General features: G+C 46.7%; 1 protein-coding gene across 3 annotated transcripts in view; it reads left to right on the plus strand.

The window, feature by feature from the left end:
* Positions 1 to 5104: 5104 nt before the first annotated feature.
* Tspan5 (tetraspanin 5) overlaps positions 5105 to 23230 on the plus strand; it is a 174991-nt gene continuing 156865 nt past the window's right edge. Inside the window, exon 1 of one of the 3 annotated variants that reach the window (XM_006995504.4) lies at positions 5105 to 5244. In XM_006995504.4, the coding sequence (XP_006995566.1) occupies positions 5164 to 5244 (81 nt within the window). In that variant the 5' untranslated portion in view covers positions 5105 to 5163. Of the gene's footprint in view, positions 5245 to 20064; positions 20216 to 23230 lie in introns of those variants that run through there. The other 2 variants (XM_042280007.2, XM_076575055.1) reach the window with 2 other exon arrangements.

Here is a 23230-nt window from a genome sequence, read left to right on the forward strand (position 1 = left end):
TTTGAAAATTGAAGATCAGGAGCATGAAAACAAAGTCACTTACGATTCCACAGCCTTGGTGGGCGTCGCTGTGCCTGGAGGCAGGAGGAAAAGTAACAGCTAGCTCTGTAGTCAAAAGGGAAGTGGTATGTCTTGTGGACGGGGCAGGTATCTGGGTGACTAGACAGACACCTCATTATTTTGCTGAGGAATATATTTTAAGTCGTGAATGTGTTTCTTCTTGGGACTAGCTATCTGTGTGAGGTGTCACGAGCCACTAGGCTTCAGACTGGATGCTCTGGGCCTGCTCATTAAAGTGTGGAGTTCTCTGCACCTGTGTCGTGATTCCCTCAGCCAGACTGCAGCTAGGGCTTGTTATGGTTAATTCATTCTGGCAAGAGTTTCTGCTCAGAGGCAGTCCTGGCCTTAGTCTGAGTTGCTCTGTTTGGAGGCAGACGTGGCCTTATTCTGAGAGCAGACTGGTGCAGGACAACCATCAGGCCTGCGGCGGCGGCGGCGGCATCACAGACCCAACCACTATTGTTTCTCAGGAAATCATTTTATACATGATTGTGAACAGTGTTGTATAGTGTATCATATACACGGTATAAGAAGCTGATAAACAAGATTTAGAAAACAAATGCAGATGTAAAAATAAAGCAGATCTCATTCTCACTAACATTTTTTTGCGTCTCCTACCATGTTCCCGCTACACTTTCATTTTCTACCGTGCATAGTGTGCTGGCTGGTTTTTGTCACCTTGAGAAGAGGGACTCTGAGCTGAGGAGCTGGCTGCATCAGATGGTCCTGCAGGCAAGTCTGTGGAACGTTTTTTCTAGAGTAATGATGGATGTGGGAGGGTCCAGATCATTGTGGTGGCCCCGCCTCTGAGTAATGATGGATGTGGGAGGGTCCGGATCATTGTGGTGGCCCCGCCTCTGGACAGGTGTCCTCAGGCATAGAAGAAAGCTGGCTAAGCAGACCATGAGAGCGATCCAGTAAGGAACATTCCTCTGTGGCCTCTGTTTCAGTTTTTGTCTCCAGGTGCCTGTACTGGCTTCCCTCAGCGATGGACCGTAACCTGTAAGCCAAATAAACCATTTCCTCCCACAGTTGATTTGGTCCTGGTGTTTTATCACAGCAATAGAAAGCAAACTAAGCTGGATCGCTTACTCATCAAGGAAATATGTGTGCACACATTCTTTTGCCAACATAGTTGTTATTCTACAACATGGTAACCTACTGTGTATGTTGCTATGCACCCTGCCTTTTGTCATTTAACAATGTTACCGAGAGATAATTCTGTATACTATGCCTTTATACTTTATAATATCAATACATTGGCACACTATTTATAATCATCATCCTTAATAGCTATAAAATCTGAGCAAATGATTCATTCAATCCTCTAATAAATATTTACCACCCACCTGCAGAGAAAGCAGTGGCAAGTCTCAGATAAGATGTGACAAGCCACACCCTGAAAGGAGTCACAGCCTGGAAAAGAAGTCCAGTAAGCAAATAGTTACAAGCTGTTGCTAAGTGCCAGTGTGGGATGCTCAAAGAGCGAAGGCTGAAGCCTCCAAGATGTTAAAGGTGTTAAGGGGTAAGCAAGGCAAGTTGGCTCATAGACAAAAGGCAAGAGGACCCCAGTCAGGGACCAGGAACATGTGCAAAGGCCCAGGTGTGGGGAAGATCACTGCAGTCAGGTAACTATAAGGAGGTGGGAACAGCCCCAACTACTTGATCTATCAACTTTCGGTCAAGTGTTCAATACAAATAATGCTACCACACACAACTTGCAGTATATAGCTTTTTCCTTATCTTGGAGTATTTCTTTGGCTACATTCCCAGATTCAAGGCTGCTGAGTCAAAATGTAATGCTTTGACCTGAGACATACGGCTAAACCACTTTCTAAATGGACCAGATCTCTCATGTGTTCCAACTGCACAGGCCTTGTGATACATTGCATGTCATATATGTAAGCCGGTGCTCATTATATTTACACCTTTATCATTAAGTTAATGTATACCCTTTGATTACCAGAAAGTTAAATTTCCTCCACACCTGTTAATTTAGACTTCTTCTTGGCATTTATTGATTGATTGATTGACTGATTGATTGTTTCGAGACGGTGTTTCTTTGTGTACTGGAACTTGCTTTATAGACCAGGCTGGCCTCAAACTCAGAGAGCTCCACCCTGCCTCTGCCTCCTGAGTGCTGGGATTAAAGGTGTGCACCACAATGTCCAGCTCATTTTTGGTTTGACACAGGGATTCCGTACTTCAGCTCTTCTGAGCCCTTCTTACAATGCAGGTATTCAGACTTGTGTTCCTATTCGTTGCCTGTAGCCTTTTCTGGTTAGTTAGATACAACAAAAGTCTGACAGATAATTTGTTATGAAGGTACACTAGTCACATCCATGGATTATTTCCTTCCATTGTTTCTAAGTCAAGAAATATTTCTATCATGAAGTTTAACACATATTCTATTTTCTGGGTTGCTTAAAAATATGTTTAACTCATTAATCTTCACAGAACGTTGGATATGTGATATGACACAGGACTAGTCAACTAGTGTTTCTGTTTGTTTGTTTTTTTAAATGGTTCTCCAAATTGCCAATGAGTGAGTGAACTGTACCTTCTCTATTGGTCGTTCGTCTTTTCTTCTTCTCTGAGATATCATCACAGGTAGCCCAGAATGGCTTGGAATTTAATATGCAGTAGCTAAGGATGGCCTTGAACTCCTACTATTCCTGTTCCCACTCCCCAAATGTTGGCAATACAGACACACACCACCACAGTCCACGGACGTCTAAGGCTTTGCTTGGAGAGATGTTTTAGGTTCATTGTGAAGGAGGAGGAAAACTGCCTGTCGGATTTCTTCTATATGAAATTCCCAAAAAGGCAAAACTATGGAGATCTAAAACATCAGTGGTTTGGGGGGAAGGGGAGCGAGGAATGTACAGAGGGTCTTCAGGGCAGAGAAAAGACATGGTATGACGTTCTCATGAGAGATACATGTCATCAGACATTCACCGAAAGCGTAGATATACAGCACCAGGGGTGGACCCTCATCAAGCTATGGAATTTGAACGATAATTATATGTCAGTGAAGGTTCATCAGTTGCAGCAAATGGACCACTTTGGTGCAGGATGGTGGCAAAGCCGGGCTACTGGAGGTATCACTTAAGGATAAAACTCAGCCATCAATTGGATTTAATCTAGTCCTTTGTTGAAAGGTGTCACACAGCTTAGGAGAGACCTTCCCTCTGACTTTGCCAGAGCCCTGCAGCAGCAGATCTATTTATATACAGGAAGAATTACAACTGAGCGAATAGGCTTAGGTAAAGCTCGTCAGTGCTGTTAACAAGGGAAGAGGACCTTACTGGGTTTGGGCTGGGTGGAGAGAAAGAAGGCTCTTTCTTCCGAGGCTAGCCAGTGTCATGGTATAGAGTGAGTAGGATTCCTGGTCCTCCTGTCTTTTGGGTATCCTGACTCATAACTGGGGCTCTAACCTAACTCCAATCCCTCTGAAGGCTAGGCCCTTGCAGAAAGGGTTTACTGCAAGTAAAGGTAGACTCGCCTTACAAAGCTTCACTGCAGGTTGCCAACTCGAAACCAGTTTATGAGCAAAAGCAGAGGGAGTTACTTAGCAAAACCGTGCTCAGGACTGTTCTGGACCTCCAGCCTCCTTAGACCCCGAAGTTATCACCCGTGGAGCTTATTAAACATGCACATTCCTGGGCCTGGTAAGGCCATCTCCCTGGGTGGTTCTGGATTTTTTTTCTTTATCTCTATCATAGATGTTTGAAGACATAAGCAAATTCCCATAGATGTTGCCACACACTTCTTAGCTGTTCTTCCTTCTCTTCCCACGAAACACTGTCACCTGTTTCCCTGCACTTGAGAAGAGTGTGGATACACAGTTGCTGGATATCTGCTCACCCGTGCTTCTCAGTTTCCACCCTCGGTCCCGTGCTTTCCTAGCGGTCAGGAGTGGTCTGAGTCTATAAATTTAGTTGGGATCCCCCAGAGGAAGATGGTCGGTCGGTCCTGTAACTCCTGGATCCGCTTCCTCAGTTAGGAAGCAGGTGTGTTCCTTGGGCGCTATTCCACCAAGGGTGGGGAGATGTTCGTGCTGTGGAAGTGGACCTGGGTCAAGACTCCTCTGGGTCGGCTTCCCTTCCTCGGCCCCATTTGCAGGATGAAATCGTCTCTGTGGCCAGTGGGAAGGTTGGGTTAGTCACAGAGAGATTCGGAGTATCCTTTGCGACGCCCACACCCCCATCCTCTTCTCTTCAATTCCCTAACTCCCCTTGTACCCTTCAGCAAAGCCCCGCATAACACTCTGCTCTGCTGTTGGGTAGCAAGGCGTCTGCTCTTCCACATAGCGGTGCTGGGGGACGTAGTGGTTAGATCGCATGGGGACCTTGTCCAGGCGTGTATGTGTTGGGGAGGGGTTCATCCAGCCCTCTCGCCCCGAAGCCACTCTCTTTTCTGGGGTCCCTCCAGAGCTGCTGGTGGCCGAGAGAAGGAAGACCCTCAGCTCATCCACCACGGTCGGTCCCTCTGCCCAGGCTGCTCTGGACCAGTGCGCTGCGGGGTGCTCCCTCGGATCCCCGGGGCAGCATGGGGCTCGGGAAGAAGGGCCGGGGAGCAAGGAGTCGAAGCAGAGGGACGGGTGGACCGCGACAGAGGTGGCGCGGCTGCGTGGTGCGGCCGCCTCTCGGGAGCTCCCGGGCACGAGTCGAGCGCGCGCGCGCGCCTGGCCGACCCGGGCGCCGGGCGGAGCTGCGAGCCGGGGCGGGCGGAGCGAGCGGCGGGCGGAGCGAGCGAGCGGTGGGAGGCGCGCGAGCGGGCGGCGGGCAGCGGGCAGCGTCTCCGCCGGCATCTGCGCGGCCGCCTCTGCCCGGAGCCCCGGGACCGAGCGCCGGACCCGCCGCCTGGCGCACGGACGCGAGGCTCCCGCTTTGTGCTCCGTGCCGGTTCGGCGAGGCTTCCCGACGGTTGCGGCCACCGCGTCCCGGCGGCCTCGGAGGCCCGCGGCTGGAGGTGCCGGAGCCGCTCGGTCCGCGCGGCTGAGCCCCGCGTGCCCCGCTGCTCGCCGGGCTGCTCCGAGCCGCGGTGCTCCGGGGCTCCAAACTCGGGCTGGCGGGGAAAGTGTCTTCATGAACCCAGAGGATGTCCGGGAAGCACTACAAGGGTCCTGAAGTCAGTTGTTGCATCAAATACTTCATTTTTGGCTTCAATGTCATATTTTGGGTAAGTTGGAGCGCTCCCGGGCTTCCAAGTGCTGTGGCGGATGGGTGGGCGACGGTCCCCCGCCGTGGTCGCTGCCTCTACTTTTCGCCGCCCCCGGGGCGCCTGCCCTAGTCGGGGCGAGAGGCGTCTACCTTCCGCCTTCCCGGCTCGAGCGCGGGGGAGAGAAACACTTCATCCTTTCCAGGACCCGGAGGAGGTGAAAAGAGGAACCGAGCCGGGCAGGGGGCAGCCAGGCCTCTGGGTGGCTTTTTTGTTTTTTCTTTCTTTCTTTCTTTTTTTTTTAAAAGGAGGGGTAAATAGGTTGGGTACGGATGGGAGGACGGCTCGGCAGTTTGAGAAACGAGCGAGCACACCGATTAGATTTGCTTCCCGTGGGATCTGGATGTTGGGCAGAGCGTGGTGTCATAATGGGGCAGGCTAATCGGGCAGAGCCGACCCCGAGATCCACCTTCCAGCGCCGTTCTGATTGGCCGAGGGCTTGGCTCGGTGTTGCCGCGGCTGGTCTGTGCCGTGCTCAGCGTGTATCTCCTTGCACCATCTCGGGCTTTGTGTAGGATGCAGATGCCGTGGCGTGTGGTTCTGTAATGTGCACGTAAATAACACGTCCTGCAAGCTCCTCTCCGGCTGTAAAGCGCTCCCTTTGCATAATGGACTGGTCAAGTGGGCGTGTGGGGTGGAGGGATTTATTTCTCTGTGTATCCTTGTGGAATAACTAGTCACCAGTCAACATATGTTTCGGTGTGCGCGTGCCTCACGTCCTCCCTTTTTAAAGGGGTGACACACAGCGGGCCGGGTTTTAGTAACCCTCGGAGAAATAAACGCAAGGGAGAAGGTGTGTGAGACCTGTTTTACTGGCCAGGCAGGAGAGCAGCTGCTTGCTTGCACACCGGGTTCAAACCGTGCTCTGTTTGGCACTGCCTTGTGCCGGGCGCCTATTGTAATCAGGCTGGGACCCTACTCTTTTGTTTTGATTCTTTTCTGCGACCTCACAAACGTGTTCAACCAGACAAAGAGTTCCCCAGGACAAGGGGGAAATGGTTGGTTGGAAGACTATGTTATTTTTCAGCCCACCTCTTCCTATTCGGCTGTCTTCCTCACTGGCACCCTCTCTCCATGGGCGGTAAAGATGGTGGCCGTCCGTGGGGGTATTACCAAGTTTCTGCGAGGTAAATAAACCATGATCCAGCGGTCTGAGTACAGGGCATTTTAATTTGGACTGCCCTTAATTGTGGCTGTTTGCTGTAAATGTGCACATCTGGGAGACTAGTTGTAGATCCTCTTCACGTTCAGTTTCCCCCCTCACTTACCAGCTTATTTTATTTTCTGTCAGAGTGGCCATGTGTGTTTTGTGAAAGGAAATGGACTTTGTGTCAGCATGTCATCTGTTCTCAGGACTGGACCAGGTTGATGAGGGGGTGTGGGAATAGATACCATGGCCAACCAGTCAGTTTTTGATTTTTTTGTGTCAGTGATCGTATGTGGTACCCCCACTCTCCCAACACACACACACACACACACACACACACACACACACACACACACACACACACTGCTGTAAATAGAGCAGGAGGAAATGATTTTTTTTTTCTTCTCTCCTGGACCCTTTCTGGAAATGTTTAAAACTGGTGGGTAGGCTATTTCCCAGGGAGGTATTCTGATAGCGTTGAACTATGAGAGGCAAGGGCCCGGAATGGGGCTGCAGGGGCGGTGCGTCCAGGCCTCTTCATTCGCTTGAACACTTCCAAAAGTTGCACATTTCAGCTACCAGGCAACAAAAAGCACCCACAGGCTTTCTCCGCAGTTTCATAGCAGGGAGTGAAAAGGAAATAAAAAGGATTGGGGACTGTTTCCCTGGCAGTTGGGTGTAATTTTGCAGAGAGCACAAAGGCAAATTTAGCCCTGTCTCTGGATTAGGCTGCAGCAAAACCCCTGAGCTGTGGAGAGCCCCGACAAAACTGCAGATTGCTGGCATGGGGAGTTCCAGAATAGGGCCCACAGCTCGCCTGATTTTGAAGGTATTCCCGTGGGCGGTAGGTAGTTTTGTGGGAAGCCAGAGAACAGACTGAGACTAAAGGAGCACTCCTGGGCAGCGCCGCTGAGGAGGCGCCTACTTAGGTGAGTCCTTTCCACTCGCTCCCTGCCCTTTCAGTACCAAGGTCCACCCCTAGTCCTTTTTTATACTGCTCGCTGTCTCCAAATTACCTTGCATTTAAATGTCCCATTTTATCAGGGCCAGTAGCTCTAGCAGAAAGCAGCAGGAAAACGTCCATGTTATAATTAAAGCAATCCACACTAAAATGCTGGTGACTGGGAGCTGGCAGCGGCTGTAAAAACTTGCACACCTCTACTCTCTTGAGCCATCAGCCTGCCTGTCATTGCCAGAAACGGCCGAGTCGGTGTTCCGGCTGTACAGTTAGTTATGAAGGAGAAATTGCTCACAGAGACCACGGGCTCCCAATCTTTCATTTTCACATTGACATGTAGACTAAATTTGAAATTCATTGAAGACATTTGAAAGTAATAGTTCCTGTAAAATAAAAGGGAGCACACAGAGGCAGCTGTGACAGTTCAGATCTCGTGCTAATCACCACTTTGACTGGTAGTCACTTCACGGCCCTGGGCCTTCGTTACTCCGACGTTCAAGTGAAGGATTTGGGTGAATGGCGAGGTTCTTTCTGTTTTTGACAAAGAATTTGTTGAGTTCTAGTATGTCGTGAAAAATGAAATATAAGAGATGAGCAGTAGCCTGGGATGGGAAAGCATTCATGGGAAGGCTTGTCTAGTGATAGACTGTCCTGTACCGAGATGCACTCACAGACTAATTTGTTTTTCATTTCTTCCTCAGTGAGTCTTCCACGAAATTTTCCTTGCTTGCTGAGTTATTGGCGTGGCAGGCATCTTTCCCTATCTGCACCGTGAATCTCAAATGTAGTCCTCTGAGTCATTAGCTATATTTTTATTATTAGAATTACAGTTTCATGTGTAAAACTCTAATTCTTTTATATAACAGTTGTGATATTCTGAGTAACAAAGCCAACATCTTGTACAGATTCCTTTCTTGTTAGTTATTACAGGGTGGTAGGGGAAAACCTTTGTTTTTCTTGTTCTATATTGGAAGAACTCAAGCCAGCAGGGATTGATTTTATTGAGGGTGTCACCATAGGAAGATATTTCTCAGAAACACTGAGTTGTCTTTGGGGGGAGGAGGAGAGGGGAGAAGAGGGGTCTTGTTTTAAGTTCAGCCCTTTGGGGAGTTAATCCTCGTATCTCATCACTGACCAACCATTCGTAGATGTTTTGTTCTGGACCTTGGCACTTAACTGTTTCCCAGCAAGTAAATGAATGTCCACATCCTGGTTATTTATTGCTGCACATAACAACCCCCCCCCCAAACTTTAGTAGTTTAAAACAAGACCTCATTATTACAGTTCCAAGTTTGGCGATTGAACTACTCATAGGGATGATTCTAGGCTGGGGATCTCTGTGCAGTTGCTGTGAACTGTGGCTGGCCTTTTTTGAAGTCTCCTCTGGGTGGGGAGCCCTGGCTGGTGCTCACCTGTGACTGGCAGGTGGTGCTTACTGATGGCTTGGCTGTGGTTGTCGGCTGTAACGCAACATCTAGACTCTGCTGTCTCTCAGACTTGAAGCAGCTTCCAGGCAGTTTCACTGCACTGCCCTTTGGCACATTAATAAAAGCCCCCATGGAGTCTTCTCAGTTATTAGTTCTGTCTTGGATAGGGAAGCGTCAAGGTCACTTTGTAGGAGATTATGTGGTGTTCTGGCTAGGTTTGTGTCAACTTGACACAAGCTGGAGTTATCCCAAAGGAGAGCATCCCAACTGAGAAAACACCTCCATACGATCCAGTTATAGGACATTTTCTTAATTAGGACATTTTCTTAATTAGGGAGGGTCTCGTCCTCTATGGGTGGTGCCGTCCCCGGGCTGGTGGTCCTGGCTTCTGTCAGAAAGCAGGCTGAGCAAGCCATGGGGAGAGAGCTAGTAAGCAGCCCCCTCCATGGCCTCTGCATCAGCTCCTGCCTCCAGGTTCCTGCCCTGCTTGAGTTCTTGTCCTCACTGCTTTTTTTTTTTGTTTGTTTGTTTTTTTGTTTTTCGAGACAGGGTTTCTCTGTGTAGCTTTGCGCCTTTCCTGGGACTCACTTGGTAGCCCAGGCTGGCCTCGAACTCACAGAGATCCGCCTGGCTCTGCCTCCCGAGTGCTGGGATTAAAGGCGTGCGCCACCACCGCCCGGCATCCCTCACTGCTTTTGATGACAAACTGTTACATGGAACTGCACGCGAAATAAATTCTTCCCTTTTCAAGTTGCTGTTGGTCGTGGTGTTTCATCACAGCAATAACCCCGACCAAGATGTGATTTCAGCCATCTTTAGAAAACGACTTATTAGAAAAAACTGACCCCATTGGTCCGCAGAAGCCTTGAGTTAGTTGGTAGGACCACTTGTTATTTTGTTCTCTGTGCTGTCCAAGGACTGAGGAAGCTATTGTGTGTTTGAGGCCCAATGTCTCTGTGGTGTACTTTCAGATCTTACTCTGTGTTGCCAGCAGAGGTTTACCTAGAATAGAAGGCAGAATGTTGCATGTAATTTGTTTCCACGGGGCTTAAATTCCAAGAGGAGGGAGATTCAGGGAGCCTTGGGCTGGGGGTGGGGCATCAAGTCTTATCTTATGATTCAGTATAAATTTCGAGATGTTCTGGAATGATGGTACATCAGCAGTTTATAAGTCATAATTTTTGTTTTAATTTGCTAGACATCTGTTAGCTTCGATGGCAACCATATGGGAGTCTAAATTGCCTTTTGAATTACAGGGAGATGGTAGGAAGAAAGCTAAATGTGGCTATGGGAGTGTCGTGAGAGAGAGGTGTAGGAAAGGTGTGCAGATCTCGAGGGGAAAGTCAAGACGCACGATCTTACCACTCCAGCCTTCGCTCTGGGGCCGCGCATTCTTGCTGCTGGGTGGTGGTCTTGAAGGTTGAGATGGAGCCAACGGCAAAAGCCAGAAAACCAGGTAACATTCGGTCCTGCATGAAGTTGCGGCTGGCAGCTCATTTAGTTGGATCCCTCTGTCCGACATTCAGATTGGCATGTTGTGCCTTACAAAAGTACAAGCAAGGCGCTCTCGATTTCTGTGTGGGGTCTTGCTATTTAGCCCAGCCTGACCCAGCCTGGTTCCCAGCTCTGGCTCACATGATACTTCTTCCTCAGTCCCATGAGTGGCTGGGGCTGTAGATGCAAGCTGTTGTGCCTAGGACTGTGTGCGGTTTCAAAAGCCACAACTTCACAAAGACGTCCTTTGAAAAAGCCCGGAAAGGTATCTATCTTACAAAAACATAGGATGGTATTTTTGTGACCAGTAAAGAAATTGGAGCACAGAGATGTGAAATGGCTTTGTGGTGCTGGGGCGCTTGCAGGGCTTGCTTTGGGGTGTTAAGTCTGTTCTGTGGCTGTAGCCCCAGTTTCTCAGTCTGAGACTTATTTTAGAAGAAGCTTGTTATTCTAAAATTAAACATCAAGTAAGTCATTTACATCTGTTCATAATTGAAAAGTGATAAAGTTTTTTGCATATGCCACAATTAACACCACCCACAAGCACACACACCAAAGTTTAGGATGAAATGTTCTTAAAGAGTATGCTAGAATAGTAAATTATTATGTAGTCTGTTGAAAAACTCATAAATGACAATTAGAGTACTAACGAGGGTATTTTTGAGTCATATGTTTATTTCTACACATAATACCGACTGCCTGAAAATGATTGTCTTCAGAATTCTGACTTTATCACCCTGTATGGGATGATAATGGCCTCCTGTGTGGGGACCGTCTCTCAGTCATTTCCTTAAGCCCAGTATGTTGTCTGAAACACAGAAGTATTTCGTAAATGCTTGTTGAATGAGTGACGTTCAGAATGTTGAGAAAGTCCGTGGGATTCGTCCTTTTGGTCAAGGAAGGCTTCGCTTCTGTAACAGGCCACCCGCATCTAAGGGGAGCCTGTCTTTGGAACATTTGGTTAGAGTTGCATCTGTCTTCAAACCCGATGGAACGCCTCTCTGAAATTGTCAGCCTCCCAACTTATGGTTGGTTCTTTTTTTTTTTTTTTTTAAATTAAAAATACTAAAAATTCTTTATGTATGGGTATTTTGCCTACATGTATGTCTGTGTACCACATGCGTGCCTGGTTCCTGCAGCAGCCAGGAGAGGGTGTGGGTCCCCTGGAACTCGAGTTCCAGATGGTTGTGAGTCACCACGTGAGTGCCAGTGCTCTGAACCACGGAGTCATCCATCTCTCCAGCCCCTAGTGTTGACTGTTCGGTTTAATTTTAAACTGAAACCTGTAGGAAGATAACAACTGATAAAGTTTTATATTTAAAAAAGTTATTCATTTTTAAGTTTCCCAACTTGTTTTTGTCACGGTCAATGACAAAGAAGTTGTCTAGTTGGTGGCTCTCACAAACACTCTCAGTGTCAAGTTGGTCTCCGGGAGTGTTCTCCTTGATAGCCACAGTACCGCAGTCGAAGCCGGGGAACTATACATCTCCCTCCCTGTCCTTGGCCTCCATCACTCTCCCCATCTCAGTAATGCCATTGAAGGCAAAGGCGTGCAGGCCAGAGAGATGCAGCGTGTCTGCTTACGTCTCTTAAGTGTCTTTCAGCCCTTCCCTCTTAGGATCTTGATACTTCAGAAGATGGTAAACCCATGGCGGACTGACTGCTTTCTGTGTGGGTTACCGGCGGGACCAGGCTTAGGTTGCCACTGTGTGTTTGGGGAGGCAGAGTCCAGGAGGATGTTTGCTTCCATGCATCTCATTAGGTGGCGTTGTCTGCCAAGCTTCTCTGCTCACGTAGGTACTTTTGTTGCTTTGGCAACTTGTAACTATTTTTTGCCAAGTCACTTTGAAACTACACAATAGCCCCCTTCTTGTCTTTTCAGCTGACTAATGTGTTATCAGTAACGTTTTATGACTTCCTCCTTTCCATCTTTGTATGGCTTCAACAGTGAACCCAAATTAACTGCTCGTCTCCTGAGTTGCTTCTGCAAGGTATTTGGCCACAGTGATAAGAGAGGTACCAACCCTTTGCCCTTGCCTGCCGGTGCCCAGGCACCCTGGCCCACAGCCCCTTACCCTCATGGGAGCACCCTTCTTCAAACTATGGTGTGAGCTCTAGGCTCCCACAGCATCCTTCTGTTACCTGAACCTCTATGAGAAGCCTGCCTTGCATGGTCCTATCCAAAGACTTCTATCCCTCCTCTGTGGTCCTTCCTTATTTTAAATAGCCGTGATACCATCTCTAAACCCATTTTTCAAGGATCCCAGGTCCTCCTGTGTCTCACGGACAGGCTGTGCTCTGGCCTGGTCACAGGCTCTGGTCATGATGTTCCGCCCAAGGTTTCATTTGCATGCACTCTCATTAATGTAGGAACCGGAATGGAACAAATTTTTCATGAGTTGTTCCCACCCTCCAGAGGGCTGTTACCCTTGAGCTCCAAGCCGGGTCTTGAGCCAGAAGCCTCTACTCTGCTGATTTGGCTTGGAAGAAGTTACTCTCACATTAGAGAGCAGTGTTTAGTTACTCATCGGGAAGACTGGGAAACTACATTTCCAGAGCCATTATCCTGCATTAAATGAGATTATACATGTGAAAGCACTTTGTAAGAAGCAAATCTCTCAGTGCAAACATTAGTTATTAACTCAGGCTAAACTGCAGCCATCTCCCAACAGCCAGGGAACATAGTTGACTCAGGCTGAATTTCTAGTGAAGTTACACCTTCCATCTCCTTTTCAAGTGAACTTCCGCTAAGCCTATGCATCCAGGGTGGGCACTAATCTCGGAAGCCTTACCCTTTGCACTAACGGTTTCAGCTTGGATCTGCTATTGAATAGACCGGCTTAAATGTTTATTCTGGCCCATTGCTTTTCAAACTCAGCAGTACCCATAAGCATCCTCAAGGGCTGTAGGGGTGTTGTGCATGGGGGAGACTGAGCCAGTATGTCTCTCTTCTCCAGAGAAGTTTGGCTGTTAGTTTCATTATTTTGAAATTCCATTAAGTGTTTTGCATGGAGAAAGAGGGAGAAAAATATTAGTCAGCCTTCCATCACTCTGACAGAATCCTTGAGATAACCACTTAGGAGGATGAAAGGTATATTCTGGTTCACAGTTCCAGAGGTCTGTGGTTCTGTGGTCCTGTTGCTTTGAGCCTATGAAAACAAGTACCTCATCTTGGCAGGAGTGTGCAGAAGAAGCCGCTACTCATGCCATGGTGATTGAGCTGTAGAAAGAGGTCAGGGAAAGGGCCATGGTTCCAGGATCCTTTCAAGGTTATGTCTCCAATGACCTGACTTCTTCCAGAGAAGCTCCGCACTTAAAGGCTCCGTCTCCCTTCAACAGTACCAGAAGCTGGCACTAAGATTTCGTACTTTATGTGGTACAGATCATAGCAAAAGGTTCCTGCTTAAATTAGAAGAAGAGGAGGACGAAGAGGGTGAAGAAGAAGAGAAATCATAGCAGTCTTTAGAAGTCCATGGGATTCATCTTTCTAGTCAAGGAAGCCGAAATGGCTAAGGTAGGTTTAAAAACATTGATGCTGGGACTGAGGAAGAAGCTCATTGGTGGAGTTCTTGCTCAGTATGCACAGGACCCTGGCTTGTATCCCCTTCAATGTCAAAAGTCAAAATGGTAGGTAGTAGGTAGTGATAAGACAGGAAAGTAAGCAAATATGTAAGTATATTAAACAATAGCTCCAGTATGGAATTTTCTCATGGATGATGTGACTTCTGTAGGATATGACAAATTGCGATTTCACCCCCCTTTGGACACACCAGCAAGCTAGAGAACCTCAATCTCTTTTTTTTTCATTGGGGAAATCTGATTTAGTAGGTCCAGACAGGGTATAATTGGTGAAATTAGTGTTGTATTAAAAGAAAAAGTCTTACAGATAACTCTTATAACCAGGCTGCAGTTTATTTTTTGGGGTAGGAGAGATGTGTCTTGACCTGGCCCCTCCGTTTTTTTGAGGGAGATAGGTGGTACAAGCGTGAGCAAAGGGTGATTGGCTGCACCAGCACAGGAAGCGGCTGCTGTTCGCTTACTGGGATAAAAGATGCAGCCCATTTAATCCCGCAAGGAATCTCTTATTAATCCAGAAGTGCCACTTTATTTTTAAACCCGAGGGCCCTAAAAACAAAATGAGAGCATGCCTTTAAAGAGCGCATGTGCCGTAGTGAATGTGCCGACCATCAGGGCCATAGAAGGATGGAAGCTAGTTAGAGCAGGCAGGCCAGAAAACTCCGCCTGTGTAAACCACAGATGGCGAGGTGCTCCGGAGCATTGCCGTACACCGTCCTCCCTCCGGAGCACTGCCCTCCTGTCCACAGAAGCTCTTCCTGCTGGCCTCTGTGTCCTGGGCTGCCAGAGCCTCTGACCTTGCTAGCACTCTCTTCAGAGGGAGGCAAGTCAGTGGTGAGGCCAACCTGAGGACCTCACAGGTGACTTCGCTGCAGGGCACGGTATGGAAGGGACGTTTCTTCCCCCAGGTCTAGTTCAGCGGTAATGTCGCTAGGACCGGGACAGCGAAGCAAACATGGAGGACAAAGACGATGTCTCAGCTTTCTTTACAGTGAAGTTTCAGTATAATATCCGGAGTATTCTGTCCGGTGCAGGTGCCCGCCCGCCCTCCCTCCCTCCCTCCCTCCCTCCCTCCCTTCCTTCCTCCCTCCCTTCCTCCCTTCCCTTCTTCTCCATCCCCTAGTTTCTCTCTTTCTTCCCCCACCCCCTTAAAAACTATGTATTTTGATTACAGTCGGGTACCTAAAGTGGAGGTATTTTGAAAGAGTTGAAATTTTCAATTAAAACCTCCATACTTTGAGACATTTCATTAGGGATAGCCCCACTCCTAGAGTAGAAAACAAAATAAAAACAAACGAAAAAATGTAAAACCAGAGTGGCACACAAACCCTATGGCTATCCTTGCGATACTATCCATATATGTGTAAAGGATTGCTAATTAAGAATTTTAAGGTATAATTTAAAAATATATAGTCAGCAGTCTTATTAACAGAGTAGGTTCAAGGATGGGTGGCAGGACAGTTTGCCACCCTTGCCGCGGGCGTGGTGATGTTCTGCCGGCTTCCAGCGACTATTTACTATTTAGATGTAGGCGCACGACATAGGCTTCTACTTGTCCAACGTTCTTTCCAAATTACACTTGGCACCAGAGCTTGAATTTCTAAAAATCTGGAGGGAACAGCTGGTGCTCTAATAAATATTCAGGCCAGCTATTTTAATGCTGTGTACTCAATTAAGTTGTCCTAATAAAAGGGGAGCACTTGCCCTAAGCATTTCTCAAAGTATAACGTTTTGCTTCTAACAAAAATTTTCTCCCAGTGTTGATATTTCTCCCAAGGAACCTTAAAACCTCATTGTGCCCAGTAGGTCTTTTATCCAACCATGATGAGGTTCCGTCCTGAAGTCTGTGTTTGCATGGCCCAGACCTTTAGCTGATGAGGACTGTAGGCCATGCATTCATTTTCCAGGGAAATTCGAGGTTTTTGTTTTTTGAGATGCTCTTCTATGTTCAGACCGCCTTGGACTCACGATCTTTCTGCCTCAGTGTCCCCAGTGCTGACATTACTGGCACGTGCGTGCCACCACATCCAGCTCAGGAGAACCATTTCTATGATTCAGCAGTACAGAGTAATCCGTAGTGCGTTTTGGTTTAGGCACTGGGTGTGCACCTGTTATGCGGAGGAGTCTGCTGTTAAGAGTTTGGGCTTCAAGAATGTGGCAGTTCTTACCCCAGCCCAGTCCAGCCTTAGGACCTTAGACAAATTGCCTACGTCCTGGTTAAGTCTTTTCTCCCTTTGCAAAATGGCATGTTCAGTAGTAGTTTTAATATTATGTTTAGTGCTAGGAGCTCTGTTTGAGTGCAGGACCTCACACATGCCAAGCAGGCAAGCAGGCAGGCAGGCAGGCAAGCAAGCAAACAAGTGTCTTACCATCAAGGTACACCCCCCCCCCCGGCTTAATTAATGTCTCCTTTCTTGAGATATGGTCTCACTGTGATGACTGTCTGGTCTGGAGTTTACTGTGTGGACCATACTGGGCTCCAGCTCCCAGAGATCCGCCTGCCTCTGCCTCCTGAGTGCTGGGATTTAGGCGTGTACACCACTGGTTAATTAATATTCTTAGCAGGATTATTAAGACCTAGAATCTAGCTGGGCAGTGGTGGCAACGCCTTTAATCCCAGCACTCTGGAGGCAGAGCCAGGCGGATCTCTGTGAGTTCGAGGCCAGCCTGGTCTACAGAGTGAGATCCAGGACAGGCACCAAAACTACACAGAGAAACCCTGTCTCAAAAACAAACAAACAAACAAACAAACAAGCAAAAAAGACCTAGAAAGATCTATCCCAGTCACGAGGACGAGAGAACAGATGTGTATACGCAGCCGGGAATATTCTGTTCATATTAGCAGCCACCACTGCTTCTTCAACACCACCTGTCTTTTGATGGCTTTCCCCTCCCTTCCTGGGAACCATTAAGATAATTGTACAGTGTAATATGTATTTTTTGTTCTCTGTAAATGCATTTTCAGAATAACTAAAGAAAGATAGACCCAGCAAATGTTCATGGTGCTCTTTTACTGTCTTAGATGGCACAAAATTCTTATCATGACGCCCAGGCTGTGAACTCATAGCTGTTGTTTGTTTATCGTTAACTTCTCACTTTCAGTAGCCAGTGCATTTGTTACTTTCTCATTGCTGTGACTAATTGTCTGTAAGAGGCAATTCAGAGGAGAGGGATTCGTTTTGGCTCACATTCCGCAGGTGGTGGGCAAGGCATGTCAGTATTCATGGCTGGGTGGTCACATGGCTGGGACTTCTCCCATTTTGATCGGCCAAGATGCAGAGAAAGTAGAATGCTGGCTCTTGTGTTTCCTAGGTAGCCCAGTCAACTGGACAGTGAAGAGGAACCATCGCACCTGGTTATAGTGACTCTTTATTTTCTTTGCAAAACCATACTATACTGCCTGTGTTAGAATTTTGCACCAGGAAGTCACGTTGCAGAAGCTCAGCTCTGGTACTAAGCCTGACATCTGGTATTGGGCTGAAAGATGGGGAGTACTCGATTAGCATCTGCTAAGCTTGGGTATTCTTGAGCTCTGTAGGTAGCTTAACTATAGTTTCAGCTTCTCATTGTAAACACTGCACATTTGGTGTCATGTCATATTCTATATTTTTTGATATATTCTTCAAGTCATAAAAGTGAAAACCCTGTAAGTGATAGCAATGACTTGAGAGTTTCCCTTTGTATGTCCCTTCAGGGGATGCCCAGCTAGGATTTTGGCCCACACCACCTGGATCATTGGTGGATTGGGCCACTCATCTCAGTGAATGAGTGAGGGACTGACTAGCTTCTCCTTTGGTACATAAATGGGATGTGTGATGTTCTTGTATCTCAATATAGCTATCGGACATAGAAGGTACCAGCTGTCATATCTAAGCACGGTCTTCCTCCTGGCTAGGCTCCCTTGTCCCTGGAAGAAAAGGCTAGGACATGCAAGACCGCAGGCAGGAAGAATATCACCACTGGTTCCCATGTAGAAGGTGTGCTCAGTCCCCTTCCAGCCCCCATGATCCCAAGCTCAAGCTCCAAGGAGCAATCATTGCAAGCAAGTAGCATGGCCTTGGACAAACTCTTGTGTCTTCCCAGAGTCTTTCAGGGGCATGCATGTCACATGGGATTCTTGTAACCCATGCTTGGATTCGGTAGTTGAGAAAGGGGCCAGTGATGTGGCATGTGTCTTGAGTAATCTCCTACTTGATGCTTCCAGTTAGCTGATGATATTTTGAGTCGTAGGGATCAGTCCATTTCAAGCTTATTCTTTTCTTTGAAATAAATTCTGTGCTTTAAACCTTAAATATATATTTAAAAGGGAAAAATTTAACATATCTACTCAACAATACGGCTTATTAACTTCTAGGTAGCTGGTGGAACCCACTGGCAGGCTGAGCCAACAGCTTGTTCCCTCTGTTGTAGTGGAAGTTAACAGGTTTAAGAGGGTTTGGCATTTTGGCACCAAATGCAGAATTTTCCTCGACTAGAGCAAAGGATTAAAAGGGAGTTGAAAGGAAACAACTTCCTTACTCAAGTTATTTGCTGCTGTGGTTTGAAGTTGTCTCTTCTGGAACTCTGAATCTCTAGGAATCTTACTTTGTAAAACCCCATGTTTAAACAGTTTGAAAAGTCATGTGTGTATTAAGTCACAATCTCTGGAGGTGCTGCAGTTGTAGAATGTGTTTACGTGTTTGTCTTCCTGTGTTCTTTTTCTTGTAAAGTGCTGGACCTGGGAAGCCAAAGTCTCCTCCACTTCCAGAAATATGTGAACCCCATGGCCACCGAGGAGTTCAGGCACAAAAGGAAAAATAATTTGGGGTATATCTCAGATTAACAGGAGGTTAACTTTAAATACTTCAGAAGTCTGTCTTAGGAGGTCCCCTCCTTTTGCCGCCCCCGCCCCCATCTTACTATTAGTTCAGCTTGGGAATGAGTCTTGTTAATTGATGCATTTTTTTTTTCTTTTTTTTTTTTTTTTGTGATATATATTTTTTATTTTACAATACCATTCAGTTCTACATATCAGCCATGGGTTCCCCTATTCACCCCCCTCCCACGCCCTCCCCTTACCCCCAGCCCACCCTCCATTCCCACCTCCTCCAGGACAAGTCCTCCCCCGAGGACTGTGATCAACTTGGTAGACTCAGTCCAGGGAGGTCCAGTCCCTTCCTCCCAGACTAAGCCAAGTGTCCCTGCATAAGTTCCTGGTTTCAAACAGCCAACTCATGGAATGAGCACAGGACTTGGTCCCACTGCCTAGATGCCTCCCAAACTGATCAAGCCAATCAACTGTCTCACCTATTCAGAGGGCCTGATCCAGCTGGGAGCCCCTCAGCCTTTGGTTCATAGTTCATGTGTTTCCATTCATTTGGCTATTTTTTTCAATAATTGAGTAAAACTGAAATTGATTATATGCCACAGTCATCCTAGGGACCTCCATGCTATATATATAGCCTCTATGGTTCTATGGGTTGTGGTCTGATTGTTCATTTTATATAATTGATGCATTTTTAAACAGGGCACTTTCTGTATGCTTTTCTGTTGTGAAAGCAATACAAAAACATTGATAGAACTTTGAAGGAATGATGCTTATTTTCCCAGTAATACTTCTGATTCAGCTATATTAGACTGGAAACTCCTGCCCAAATGCTGAGAGCAGCAAACAAATGCACAAATCAACTAATCAACTAACCAACCAGCCAACCAACCAACCAACCAACCAACCAACCAGCCAACCAGGCAAACATCTTAGAGTTTCACTCTAGTCATCCTCGAGGCTGTGAATGTAGCAAACCAAGGTTCCTTAACTTGGAAGTGGAAACTGTTACATCACTACCCTTTAAGCATGTGTTTTGACTTTACCAGTGTCTTACCCCTCAGGATAACATTTAGAATAAATGTTTTCAACATACAGAGCAATTCCTTGTGAATAAACACTGGTTTCACTCAACCAGAAAGAGGGGGAAAAATCAATAAACCTCCCGCAGGCATTTGAAAAACTGTGTACCTTTAGAAGAAGGAATTGCCAGGGATAAGAAGCTGCAAGGGGAGCGTCCATCTTTCGTTTCTGTGTTTTTGATGACGACTTTCTGTGGGCGGAATACTATAGCTGCCCTGATCGCCCGCTCTGTTGTTGGTGCTCCATGGAGCCAAGGAAGGGCAGCCACCCCCACCCCCACCCCCGACAGCCCAAGGAGAACAGCTCTGCAGCCTTCTTAGTGTCTGAATGTCATAGCAGGCATCCTAAGGAAAATCGTGTCTCTTTGGTTTCAGCTCCTTTCGCTTTGCCTGTTGGTTTTTGAGAGAATAAATGGAACGAAGAGCTGTCTAGATGATCTAACTGTATGTGGCATTTTCATTTTTTTCCTTGAGTCTGTAATATTTAATATTTCTTGGTATTCTCGCTGTATGCTTGGAGTTTTAAATTGCTGTTCAGTTAGGGTTTGAAACAACTGCATGTAAGTTTGAGATAGCGTTTTACTTATTTTTCCTTAAGATGAAGGAACAATATTTTAGAAATGAAGGCACCAAAACAACAACATGGGAATTCTTATATTTTGTGAAATATACGAATATTCAATTTAAATATAGATATGTATCATTAATGGATATTAAATACCAATTTAAATCCTTGGATTGTCTTAAACATAGGTGTGTATTGTCTTTGTGTGTGTGTGTGGGGGGGGGGGGGGAATGACCTGAATTACTGCTGTCTGACCTCTAGACAGTTTCATGCATGTTAAGAGAATAAAATGTCTTTATCATAGCATACTATAAGATTTCAAACTATATGGGACCCTTGGTTAATTTGTTTGAGACACGCTCGCCCGGGCTAGTCTCATAGTCTCATGGCAGTCTGTCTGCCTCAGCCTCTCCAGTGTTGGAGTTACAGGCACGAGCTACCAGACCTGATAAAATAAACCCTTTTGAAGTTCAAAATAAAGTCTGGAGACAGCTTCAGTATTTACAGTACGTGCAGAAAGAGCACAGTTGTGTTTTTGACTTGTAGATAGGACTAGAAAATAAACCCTGAACTGTGAGATTATTGCATCACAGCCAGGGACAGCTCACAGCTCATTCATTACTGCTAAGCACCTTTCAAAACACAGTTTTAATTTTAAAGGTCCTTCCTTGCTCACTTCCTTCTCTGACTTTAATTCCAGAATTGAGAGACGGGGAGTTTTCTTAAGGGAAGCCAAATCTTCCTTAGTCTTTAAAAAAAGGTTAGCCTGCAGTGGGAAGAATAGAAGGCTGGAATTCTTTTGAACAGGAATGGCTGTGCAAATATTTAATTCATTGTTCCTTGGTTGGTCTATTTAGGGCAGAGCACTGGAAGGAACCGTGCTTTAATTGGCCTTTTGCGGACCTGATTATGTAACCTTGGGACTTATAAGTTGAAAAGGACATGGAAAATCATCTAGTCTCTGTTGCTTATAAGTCACCCGATCCTCTCTCTCAGTGATGGATTTTTGTTGTCCAACCACAAGTTATAAACCAGGGGACAGAGCTTCCTCCTGGCCGCTCAGGGGTTTATGGGTCTAAGATGCCTTCAGCCTCACTTCTCGGGACAGCATGCAGAGGGACAGCATGAGGAGTCCCTGTGGCCAGTGGTGAGAGTGTCTGCACGCCATTTACACACTGAGCTGGGGTGAAGGTGGCGTTTGGTGGGCACTGTTGGTAGGATGCCTGCATCCCGAATCACCCAGGCTGCCAAGTCCCAGCACTTTCACTCCATTTGGCTCGACTTGACAGTTTTGGCTCAGTCGTTTTGATTAACATCAACTTTGCTTATGTTAAGTAACTATTCAGGTTATTTATTATGTATTACTCTTATGCTTTGGAATGAGCGGCCAAAGACTTCTGCCTCATATGGACTCCATATGCAGCTGTTAAGCTAACAGAAACGCAATTAATTGGCACATAAGCTGCATATTGAATAGATTAAGCTAGATAGCACAGGCATTGTTTGAGATTGTTGTCTCTAATATTTAAGAAAGCTATTAGATGTTTGAAGTTGTGGTGGTGATAAACAGTCTATGCATTCACATATGTCCCGTTTTGTATTTTTATTATTGAATGCAAATATCTGTGGAATCTTTGTTGTTTGTTTTGCTCTGATGAGCTCCAGAGAGTATGAGATGACATGGTCTGTGGAAAACAGATGTCTCCTCTTTATTTCCGCCGTTCCCTCGCCCTCTCAGGCTAGACAGAGAGTGTTTCAGTGGGTAGGGGACAGCCTGGGCTCAGGTGTAGGGTCATTGCAGAGACCGGTGTGCTGAGGATCGCTCCAGAACACTGACAGCCAGAGAGCTCCCCGCTGTCACTGTGTGCTCTGGGTCACTGTCCCCTGAGAAGGGTGTTTGTTGTCCATGTCCAAGAATCTCCAGAAGCCGGGCAGTGGTGGCGCACGCCTTTAATCCCAGCACTCGGGAGGCAGAGCCAGGCGGATCTCTGTGAGTTCGAGGCCAGCCTGGGCTACCAAGTGAGTCCCAGGAAAGGCGCAAAGCTACACAGAGAAACCCTGTCTCGAAAAACCAAAAAAAAAAAAAAAAAAAAAAAAAAAAAAAAAAAAAAAAAAGAATCTCCAGAGCCCGTGTTCCCTGAAGGATAGAATCAATCACTTTTCAAGCTTGCTTTATATTGTCCTTCTCCCGTGGAAGGAACTCGGGAGTCCATCTTTTTTCTTGGCTCTTAAGGTTTTCCAGTGGGGTCAGCTGCCACGTGCTCTATGTGGCTCACTTCTTTAAATGTTTAACTGCAGCCGGGCGGCAGTGGCACATGGCTTTAATCCCAGCACTCAGAAGGCAGAGCCAGGTGGATCTCTGTGAGTTCGAGGCCAGCGTGGTCTATAGAGCGAGATCCAGGACAGGCACCAAAACTACACAGAGAAACCCTGTCTCAAAACCCCCACTCCGCTCCCCAAAAAAGGAAAAAAAAGTTTAACTGTATCTGCCCCCCATATCCATGTGTTGCTGTGGTCTTTTCCTGTGTTGTCTTGAAGCTTTCCTCTTCTTATATGGGGGTCCTTGCATGTGTGTATTGTGTGCACATGTGTGCATGGGTATGTAGAGGTCAGAAGTCAACTTTGGATGTCAGTCTTCAGGTGTCATCTATCTTATTTTCTGAGACAGGGTCTCTCATGGGCTTGGAACGCACCAATTAGGTGATGTTACTGGGTATCTCCAATCCCTGCCTTCTTAGTATTGAGATGGCAAATGTGTACCAGTGTGCTTGGCTTACAAAACAAACAAAACAAAACATAGGTTCTAGGGAATCCAACTTAGGTCCCCATGCTTGTATGGCAGGCACTTTACCAACTAAATTATCTTCCTACTAGGGGGTCCTTTTGAGGCCATC

Source organism: Peromyscus maniculatus, chromosome 6 (assembly GCF_049852395.1).
Source record: "Peromyscus maniculatus bairdii isolate BWxNUB_F1_BW_parent chromosome 6, HU_Pman_BW_mat_3.1, whole genome shotgun sequence".
Taxonomy (NCBI): domain Eukaryota; kingdom Metazoa; phylum Chordata; class Mammalia; order Rodentia; family Cricetidae; genus Peromyscus; species Peromyscus maniculatus.